At 54.0% G+C, this 11,069-nt stretch overlaps 1 protein-coding gene across 1 annotated transcript; it reads right to left on the reverse strand.

Annotated features, from left to right (window-relative positions):
- Positions 1 to 4,015: 4,015 nt before the first annotated feature.
- KLK4 (kallikrein related peptidase 4) lies at positions 4,016 to 6,434 on the reverse strand. Its single transcript, XM_033845643.2, has 4 exons — positions 6,308 to 6,434; positions 5,636 to 5,886; positions 5,412 to 5,548; positions 4,016 to 4,805 (listed from the first exon to the last, which is right to left on the reverse strand). Exons 2-4 carry the CDS (start codon positions 5,823 to 5,825, stop codon positions 4,653 to 4,655), a joined length of 480 nt encoding a protein of 159 aa, XP_033701534.2. The 5' UTR covers positions 5,826 to 5,886; positions 6,308 to 6,434; the 3' UTR covers positions 4,016 to 4,652.
- Positions 6,435 to 11,069: the final 4,635 nt, after the last annotated feature.

Consider the following 11,069-nt stretch of genomic DNA (forward strand, 5'->3'; position numbering starts at 1 on the left):
CCCAAAGCTTGGGGAATTTAAGTTTGTTTACCAGTGTCTCAGGACCATAGAGGGCCCTGGGGAATTGTCTAGAGTCTACCGTGGCTTGTCTAAATAACGAAGAGGCGCAGTAGAAGGAAATACTGACCTCAGATCACCCAGAGAAAGATGGGAGCTATTATAAGCATAGTTTCTCCCTGTTTCTGGAAATCCGTCACATATATAGGAAGGGGCTGCATGATCGGGGCTGACTGTTAAGGACATCAGTGGCCAATGCCTAGGGGTCCCTGGCACTTGACTTCCTCACAGATAATATGGGAAAATGATGGTGTCTAAGCCCCCAGATGTCTTTCAGACATTCCAGAACCATAGACCCTTAGTTATTCCAGAATCCTAGGGTCTCTGTCACTCTAGAACCCCAGACCTTCAACAGCTCTAGGATACCAGACCTTCAGATTCTAGAAGAGAAGGGCCTGAGATATTCTGGAAATCTAGGTCCTCAGATGCTCTAGAACCCAAGACGGTAAAATAGTCTAAAACCACAGATCTCTAGACATTCTAGAACCCTGTCATCTTCAGATGTTCTGGGACCCCCAGATAGTTTGGCTCCCAGGCTAGAAGCTATTCTAGAACTACTCTGTCCCTTCATTTTGCCACAAATTCGTGCTCAAGGTCTTTGGACTCACAGCAGACGGCAGCTTCACTTGAGCAGCCTCTGTTCATGGAGTGTTGGCCTTGCATTATCTCATTCATCCTTCTGACAGCCCCGTGAGGTGTTTATTATGGACGGCTTCCTCCTTCTTTTTTTTTTTTTTTGACTGTGCCGGCACGTGGGATCTTAGTTCCCTGACCAAGGATCCAACCTGTGCCCCCTGCGTTGGAAGCATGGAGTCTTAACCACTGGACCACCAGGGAAGTCCTTCCTCCTTAATATAGAGGAGACTGAGACCCAGAGAGGGGCATCCCGGCAAAGGTCACGACAGAGGGCGGGAAGAATCCAGTGTCTGTCTTTGGGAACACCTAGCTGGTCTGTTCATCTCCACCCCTGGAGACACCTCCCTCTGTTGGAGCCGGGTGGTGGTGAGGGGTGATCATAACGAGGGCTTCCCGGGCGCCAGGCTAAGCGCTTTCCATCAAGATCACACATGCTCCTCCCACCAGCCCACACAGGCAGGTATTGTAACCGTCTCCGCGACACGGATGGGACTCTGAAATCATGCCAGAGCGCAGCCCAGGCTCTTACCGGACCTGTGCGCAGGCTCCTCGGGAGGGCGCCGCGCCTCGCCTTGTCCCCGACACGGTGATGTCAACGCCCCTCCCCCGCACCGCCCGCCCACTCTGGCCGAGTTCGACTAGGGTGACCGACGTCCTCCTGGGCATCTCCCCAGACGTCCTTCCCCTCCACTACGGCCTGAGTCCTGCCCTATACCTCCTCCTGGGAACACTCCCTAGAGTCTTTCTTTCATCACCTCCATGGTTCAACCACCAACCAAGCAGTTCTCCTCCATCTGACCCTGAATTCCAGCCTTGGGCAGCCATCTGCTCCCGGGAGACACCCACCCCTGCCCGGGGTCTCCAGATCTCTCTCACTCACTGTGACCTAACACATTTCTCTCTTTCCCCAAACTCTCCTCCCCCTTCCTCTCAGGTTTCCCATCCCAGGGACAGCCCCCACTGTCCACTCAGTCATGTGGCCAGATCCCCGAGGGTGCTGTCTCCACCCCTTCCCTCCCCTCATCCCCTACAGCCCAGCGGTACCCAGCCCTGTCCCTCTTCTCTGTCCCCTCGGTCTGGCTCAGGTGTTCCCCTCTATTCTTGGACCCTCACCCCAGCCTCCACCGCGGCCTCCCACCCTCCAGTCTGTCCCATCCTGTCCACCACTAGTTGGCTTCAGAGGGTCTCTCTTTACACTCAGAGCTGACCCTGCCCCTTCCCTGCTCACAACCCTTCCGTGGAGACTCCCCGTCACCCCTGGACAAATGCCTTCGGCCTGGTGTTTGAGCCCCTTTGGATCGCCCTGAGGGAACAAACCTCATCTGGAACCCTTGCCCCAGGGAGACAGTCACTGCATCCTGCCCACCCTGGGAGGGGGACTGGACTCTCGATGCCCCAGGGAACTCCTCACGTAGTGTCGGCCCTCCTCTAATTTCATCTCACCACAACCCACCCTCCCCCTTCATTATGGAGCCAGTCAAAAGTGGAGTTTCAGGGTCCTGGGCTCAGACCCCTGCTCCACTACTTGATGTTTTGGAAATTCTGGTAAGTGCTTTCAGTTTCTCATCCTTAAAATCAGATAATTTTATTCAATAATAATCAGATAAAACCACAGAGTTTTGCAAGGAGTAAGAGTTAGTGCGTGTAAGGAGCTAAGAGCACACAGTAAACAATTCCACACACATGAGCAGACGGTGGCGAGGACAGAGCCCCCCCCCCCCCCCCCCCCCCCCCCCCCCCGCCATGCTCAAGGTCATCCAGGCTGCAGAAGTCTGGGGGGGAAGGACAAGAGAATGGTCCAGGAAGTCCTGTGCTTCCTTGAGTGTGAAACATCACCTCTCTGGTTATCAGTGCATACCCCCGATGGGGTCTTAGAGTGGGGGAGGAGTGGAAATGGGTGGGGTTGGACGAGGTAATATGCACAGAGCAGGTGTGTAAATCGAAATTAGGCTGGTGCGTGAAAGACGCGTTAACCCAGGACATGATTCAGACGTGGACTCTGGCTCCAGGCAGCCAGGATTGAATCCTGCCTCCAACACTTAATGCTGTGTGTCTTTAGGCAAGCCACTCGGCCTTCCTGTGCCTCCGTTTCCTCCTCTGTAAGATGAGAATAATCATTGTTTCTGCCTCGTAGGAGTGTTTTGAGGCGTCAGTGCCTGAAATTCGTGCCTGGCACTTAATCAGTGCTGAGTAATCCCAGGCCGTTATCAGGCCTGTTTTCCCAGAATGCTGGGGAGCGGTGGTTGTGGGGTCTTTCTCAGAGGACACAGTCAGGCAGCAGTAGATAAGGACTTGCTGAAGCGGGGGCTCTCCATCTCTGTTTTGGCATCTCTCTTTGAAACCCCTTTATCAAGACCCCCGTTTTACAAATGGGGAAACTGAGACCCAGGGAGAGAAAACAGGTGTGTGAGGCCCCAGCTTGAGAGTGTGACATCGAGCAGGGGGGATGCCCCAAGTACAGCTTACTTTACTCTGAGACTTTTTTTTTTTTTTTTTTTGCGGTACACGGGCCTGTCACTGTTACAGCCTCTCCCGTTGCGGAGCACAGGCTCCGGACGCGCAGGCTCAGCGGCCATGGCTCACGGGCCCAGCCGCTCCGCGGCATGTGGGATCCTCCCGGACCGGGGCACGAACCCGTGTCCCCTGCATCGGCAGGCGGACTCTCAACCACTGCGCCACCAGGGAAGCCCACTGTCCATCTTTTTAATCTTAGCCATTCTGGTAGGTATTGTGTTTTGACAAGATTGTATGTTCTTCAGATATTGGGTGCAACGTTCTATATGTGACCATTAAGTAAAGTTTGTTAATCACATTGTTCAAATCATCTGTGTCCTTATCCATTTTTGTCTTGTTTGTTCGATTATTTTTTTGAGTCACCTTAAAATCCTCTTTTTAACATTTTTTAATCAAAAACAAAATTTTGGCCACGCGTCGCCACTTGCGGGATGTTAGTTCTCCAACCAGGCCTCAAGCTTGCTCCCTTGGCAGTGAAAGCACCAAGTCCTAATCACTAGACCGTCAGGGAATCCCCAAATCCTCTTTTATGAGTGGGGATTTGTCTATCTTACTTTCAGTTATTTCACTCTTTATATATTTGAGGATACATTAAGGGATACATAAAAATTTAAATATTTCCTTAAGAATAGATTCACAGTATATTTATGAATATACTTTGAATATAAATTCTCATCAGTATATTCTATTTAGTATAATAACAATTATTATGGTATAATAACAATTCCTTATATTCTTGGGTCCCCAGTCTCCCCTCTCTCTGTCCTCAGACCCCCCCTTCCCCGCCGCCCCCCAGATTCTTCCCACCAGTCTCCAGCTACAGCAGGAGGGTCCTGAGGCAGCTACAAATGGAGAATTCTTAAAATTCTTAGAATTCTTAAAATTCTTAAGAAGACCAAACCAAAAGAAGTCAGTGAAAGCTACAGAAACCGAATAAGTAAATCCCATTAATTTGCTGTTTGCTGATTTGACTTTTCAGAAATTGGACAACATCCACAGAATCAGTTCTCTTAACCTTCCAGCTATGTCTCGTTCCTTGGGGGTCCTGTGGCTCTCCTGGTCAAGGCTCCCATTTCCCAGATGGGGAAACTGAGGCACAAGGAGGGAAAGCTATTTGCTGGAATCCCTTGGATGGGAAGGGAAGTAAGGAGAAGAGTCTGAGCCGAGCCCGTGCTTCTCTTCGACTTTATTTCTGGGCTTAGAGGAAGGGACAAATGACGGTGAAAACCCAACTTTCTCTACCAATGGTAAGGCGGGGTCAACATTGTGCCACTAGGGGGCACTGTGTACAGGAAGATATTCTTAGCAGGATTGGACTACTGGGGATGGGGGAGGGGGTCTAGACTCCTGGGTCTGAAGGAGGAAGGCACTGGGAACCCAGATTCCTGAATTCCTTCAGCAGCTTATATTTGGGGGTTCAATTTCATGGGTCCCAGTCCCTGGAGTTAACTGGCCTGGATGGTTTTCTGTATCCAGTCTGTGAACTTGCAAAGGTTGGTGTAGACGCCTGGCACGTTGGGCTGGCCACAGGGGGATTGTCCAAAGGACACAAGGCCCTGCAGGGACCCGTTGCAGACCAGGGGGCCCCCAGAGTCACCCTGTTGTGGAGAGACAGAGAATGAGAATCCAAAACACAGAGAGATGGAGATAGATGTGAGATCAGAAAGGAACCAAATGAGAAGCCATGGCAGGAGAGGGGGAAAAAAAAAGATAGCAACATATTCCTTAAACGTTCATTCTAGAGCCCTGACCGCACCAATTCTGCTCCCCTACATCCTAACAGCTGGTAGATGCTCTTGGGTTTGTTACTGTTCTGTCTCTGTTTGTGTCCCTCCTTCTTTTTCTCCCCTTATAGCTTATTTCTCTGTCTCAACGACCCCTGGAGTCTCTGTGCCTCTCTGCATCTCTTTGTATATTCTATTTTTGTTTTTTTTCCTATTTCACTTGGCATTTCATCTCTACGCGTCTGTGTGTCTGTTTCTCTGTGGGTGTGCGTGTGTGTTCCTGCGTTACTGAATCTGTCTTTCTCTATTTCTGTCTTTCTTTGCTTCTCCTTATTCCTGTGTCGACTTCTCTCTTTCAGTCTCTCTCCCCATTTGTCACACTATCTTCCCGTATCTCTGTTTCTCACCATGGTTCCCTGTCCCCTCCCTTCTCCATCTCTCCCTGGATCTTCTCCCCTCTTCCCTTCTCCCATCTCTCACATGGCAGGAGTCCTTTTGGTCCTGGCCTCCGCCAGCGCAGAACATGCTGGGGTGGTACACAGGGGCATAGAGTTCACTGCAGATCTCCTCCGACACCACTGAGATATTCACGCATTGGAGCACTTTGGGCAGTCTGCCTGGGACGCAGAGCATCGGATTAGCCTCTCTGGCTGGGCAGAGAACCCCCTCAGAGAGGCCGGACACACCCACACTCCCGAGCTCACCATTCTTTAGCCGACCCCAGCCGGAAACGAGGCAAGAATCCCCAGCGGTCGGGCACTGTGAGGCGACGCCGATGTTTTGGATGGTGTCAGACTGGGGCACCAATTCTTCCAACTTGATGAGCATGAGGTCGTTGGCAAAAGATGGTCTGTTGTACTCTGGGTGCTGGATGGAGAGGTGAGCCTCCATCATCTGACTGCCTGGTTCATGGTCGTCCTCAAGACTGTGCAGACCCAGCCTGATGGTATAGGAACTGAGGGCCACAGGGTGGGGTGGGGTGGGGACAGAATAGCTTTGTGGCTACTGCACCGTTATCTCCATTCTTGCCTTCAGCCACAGCCTCATCTCCAGCCCCTTACCCTAGCCCCATCTTCCTTGCTAAGCACTGCGCTGAGAGCTACCCAACCTAAGGCACAATCATAATCCAGGGGCAAGAACTTGCCTTAAGTCACTAGTAACTCAGCAGCTGAGCTGGGATTTCAACCCAGGACCCTTGAGTCCTTCCAAAGCAACACATAGCTCCCGCCTCCCTCGCAGAGCCTTCCTTCACACTGGTTTTCACTTTTAGTACCCAGAGATCGAACCTATTAAGCGCTTCCCCTCAGCTCACCATACATCCGGGTCCTCCCTAGGACCCAGGCCCCGCCCCCGTCCCCGCCCCGCCCTGCACTCACTTCTGGAAACAGTGTGCGGCTGACAGCACCCATTGAGGATGCACCAGGACGCCCCCGCAGAAAAATTCCTTTTCCAAGAACAGTGCCGCCTGCCAAGGCTGCGAGTGCGGGTGGCAGTCCTCGCCGTTTATGATGTCGCCGCCTCCACCCCAGGCGAGGGATCCTGAGGGCGGATTCAGGGCTGGGGGACGGGCTCAGAGGGGAACGGGGGCTTCTGGGGGCGGGGCTCGGTGCAGGGGCGTGGTCAGGCCTGGGGAAAAGGCCCAGAAGGCTGGACACTTATTCCTGGGGGCGTGGCCACAGAGCGGGGGCGTGGCCACGGTGCAGGGGCTAGATCAGGGCTTCCGAGGTCAGGGGGATGGGCTCAGGGTGGAACCAGGGCTTGTGAGAGCTTGGTGGGGGGGGGGGGGGGGAACCTCGGTCCAGGGGGGCGTGGTCAGGGCTGGGGGACAGACTCAGGAGGCAGGACTAGGCCACTTGGGGGCGGGGTCACAGTGCAGGCGGTGTGATCAGGACCGCGGGATGGAGTCAGGGATCCTGAGGGCAGTCAGGCTCTTAGGGGCGGAATCAAGAATGAGTGAGAAGGGGGTGGGATCACAGTGCAGGCCTGTTACTCCACGGATCAGATTCAAGAGGCGGAGATCAGGGTATAGGAAGTGGGGTCACTTGTCAAGAGGAGACTTTCAGCTGTAAGTGTGTCACAGATCTCTGGGACCCACATGTCACCTCTCTCGCTCTCTCACACACACACACACACACACGCGCGCGCGCGCGCCTCGACAGTGCACTACTGGGGCTATGAGCCTCCCAGCACAAGTAGACCCCCTCACACAAGGTGGCAGAGGCAAGGGCGACACAGCCAGACACTCGAGGCAGTGCCACACTCTATGGCCCTCCAAGCCTCTCCTTCCCTGGCTCAGCCTCCCCCATAGCAGCAAAAAGCCGGCTCACACAGAAACCCTATCACACCGTCCCGTGATGTGGCTGTCTGGGGGCCCAAGGATCGGAGACCCAGGAAGCAGGCACAGATTGCCAGCGATGGGTGACTCCCGCAGAAGCACCATCTCCCTTTTAGCGGCACCCCAGGCTCCCCAGGTCCTCACAGCATTGCCACTCTGCAGGATATTCAGAGGCACAGACGGTCAGAGTTGTTCACCCAATCACGCACCGACTCTCACGGGCATGACCACACACCCTGTCATACTATGTCACACACAGAGGCATGCAAAGCCACACACACCCAGTACACAGGCAGCACACGTGCAAACTCCCTGTGATACAAGGAATCACAAGTGTGCATCTGGAGAGCAACGGTCACACAGTACTGTCACCCACGCAGCTTCAGGCACATCCAGGAGGATACTGAGTCATGCCTGTAACAAACACTGCCTCAGGCACAGACACACACGCGCGCGCGCGTGCGCGCACACACACACACACACACACACACACACACACAGATACCTGTGACACTGAGGAGGAGGTGGCCCAGGAACCAGCCCCAGGGGTTTCCTGCCATGGACATCCTTCAGCACCTGCGTGAGGGTCAGTCTCAGGTGAGTCCGGGGGCCCTGCATCTGTCTCTTTCTTTCTCCATTCCTGCCCTCCCAGGATATTATTGGGCAAACAAGGACCTATACCACCCCTCTCCCGACACACACATGCCATAGGGTCTGAGATCATGGCCCAGAGACCCACAGCCTGGAGAGATTTAGAGGCTGAGAGAGAAAAAGAGAGAGGGAGAGTGAAGTGGAAAGAGAGAGAGAGAGAGAGAGAGAGAACTCGGTGGAGAGGAAGGGATGGAGAAAGCGTCTCTCCGTCTATAAACTGGGCGAGGTAGGAGGATGGAGACTGGACTCTCAAGGATGGAGGGAAGATGGAGTACTTAAGAGAGATCATCGGAGACAGACTGAGAGGCAGAGGCAGGGAGAGAGAGATTCAGGGAAATAGAGAGACCAGGGGAGACAGAGAGAGAACTGGAGAGACACTCCTAACTAGAGACCTGTTTGGAGAAGAGACCTGGAGACACAAGGTCCGGATGCTGAGAGTCACAGGGACACGGAGCTGTCGGGACAGTGGGTCACAAAGACTGCGTGCTCTTAGGGCGCGGTGAGTGGGGACCTGGGGGCCACTCACCTGGCTGTCTCTGGGCTCCCGGATCCTGCTTTGGGCTGAGTTCCTGCCTGCTACGTCCAACAGGGGCCCCGGTGGGGCTTATAAGCATCCCCAGCTGGGCCGGCCTGCCCCCCAGGGACACATTCCTGGGGTCAGGTGCTCCCAGCTTCCAGCTCAGCGCTCTCAGGCTGCCTTGTGCCCGGCTGTGGCCAGGGAGCCAGAGGGGCTGGGAGACCCTGGCCCCACTCTCCCCTTCTTTCTTGGTTCTCTGTCAGGTTTCTTCTCTCTCTCTCTCTCTCTCTCTCTCTCTCTCTCACACACACACACACACACACACAGAGACACACACACAGACACACACACACACACACACATTCTATCTCCCATTTTCTTTTTTCTTACTCTCTCTCTCATTAAATCTCTCTCATCCTCCCTCCCTTCCTCTCTCTCCCGGCTGTGCTTCCCCAGCAAAACTTCCCGGATTCAAATCCCCAGCACCACGTTCTACCTTTGGAGCCTTGGGCCGGTGACTGCACCCCTGTGAGCCTCCGTTTTCCCATCTGTAAAATCGGGGTAACCATTTTTCCTCCCTCCCAAAATGCATCCAAAGAGATAATGCAGGGAAAACGCCCGGACAAAGTGCCAGGAGTGTCCTAGGCGCCCAGTTAGTGGGAGCAGGCTTTGCTCAACAAAGGGCACCTGTCACGCTCTGAGCTCTGCTGTCCGCACTCGAGATGCGGGAAGGGACAAGCAAATTCCGGCGCTCCTGGGGCTCACGTCCCAGCAGGGGAGAATGACAAACAGAAAAACTACAGGGACAAGCAAATATCTGGTAGTAATGTGTGTGCAGAGACCACGGGTGATACTAGAGAGTGACCCGGATTGGGTGGGGTGACTGCAGATGAGGGGGTGGTCGGGGAGTCTCAGAGGAGTCGACTTTGAGGCTGAGAGGCAGTGAGCTTTGCAGGAAAAAGAGAGAAGTTGGAGGAATTCCCTGGAGGTCCAGTGGTTAGGACATGGCACTTTCACTGAGGTGGACCGGGTTCAATCCCTGAGGGAAATAAGATCCCGGAAGCCTGGGGAAAAAGAGAGAGAGAGAAAGAGAGAGAGAGAGAGAGAGAGAGAGAGAGAGAGAGAGAGAGAGAGAAAGTTGGTGTGTACGAGACAGAGTAAGGCGAGGAACGGGGCAGACTGTGCAGGGATTTGCATGCCAGGGGAAACAGTTTGGGTTTATTTTCAGTGCAATGGATTTTAAGCACGAGGTAGGAGGGGCACGATCTTATTTATGTTTCAAAAACATCCCGCGTGGAGAATGATTGTAGAGGGTGAGATGGAAGCAGAGAGACCAGCGTGGAGGTGGGAGGTGGCAACAGCCTGGGTGGGAGATGCTGTGGTCCAAGGAGAAGAGAAACACATATGCCCAGGGCTCGTGTGGGGGAGGGGCGGGAAAGTCAAGTACCAGCCGGTGGGTGGAAGGTGGGGAGGGAGGAAAAAGGAGGTAAGGATGGTGTCTCGGAGGCTGGGTCTGTTGGCGGCTCCATTTTTGGCGCCATTGGTGCGGAGGAGCGAAGAGGTGTGGGGAGAAGGGCTGAGCTGGAGGCGCCTATAGGAGCCAAGTGGTTGAATGTGTGAGCACCATGGGGCAGACAGAGGTCAGGGCTGCTGAGAAACGGTGGGGAGTCATCCTAGGAGACGTTGTGTCTAGAGCCATGGGGTTGGATGAGGTCACCTAAGGAGGAGGTGTGGACGGCGTTGATGAGGGGTTGTGGGGACAGATGACGGTGCTGCTGAGGGATGAATGTCTGTGCCTCTCTGTCTCTCTCTGGCCCTGTTTCTCTCTGATTTCTCTGTCTCTAGCCCTTTCTTAGTGTCCGTCTGGTTCTCTGGCTCGGCCTCCATCTATCTGCCTGCATTCAGTCACCTGGGGGCACAGAGACCCTTGACCTTGCCCTACTCCTGGGACCTGCAGCCCTGACCATGAAGATGGAGGGGTAGGGGTGGGGTGTAGAGTGGGCTCAGGCCTCACAACCGCCCAGACGTGACTTAGGTCTGGACACTGGGAGGAGGCAGGTTGGGGCCAGAGTGAGGGACAGGGCTGGGGCAGCTGGAATGAGGGAGAAGGGCGTGGATGTGGCATCCCTCCACCCTGTTCTGTGGCCTCACCTAGGTCTTATCCTGCTCGAGGTTAGGCAGACGTGTCCCAGTTATTTGGGGATGAATCCAAGACAGAGTGTGTGCGTGTGTGTCACGCCATGGAGGTGCTTCCAGCCTGGCAGGAATGACCCCAGGAGTGGGGATTCTAGGGTAAGAACCCAGGCTGGGGTGGGGGATGGAGAGAGGCAGAGACCAAGAGATACAGAGATGGGCAAAGAGTTTGGGACCAGAGACAGAAATAAAACCACAGAAGGATAGAGATAGAGACACAGAGAGAACAGGGAAAAGAGACGAAGACAGAGAGATAAGAGACAAAGAGAGACACAGGGAGACAAGAGACCGAGACAGAGAGAGATAGACAGAGAGACAAGAGACAAAGAGAGACAGAGACACAGAGAGATGGAGACAGAAACACACAGAGACAAAGAACAGAGACACGGAGGTTGACAGGAAGAAAAGACAGAGAGAGACAGAGACCAAGGGACAACAGGCC

This window comes from Tursiops truncatus, chromosome 19, assembly GCF_011762595.2.
Source record: "Tursiops truncatus isolate mTurTru1 chromosome 19, mTurTru1.mat.Y, whole genome shotgun sequence".
Classification (NCBI taxonomy): domain Eukaryota; kingdom Metazoa; phylum Chordata; class Mammalia; order Artiodactyla; family Delphinidae; genus Tursiops; species Tursiops truncatus.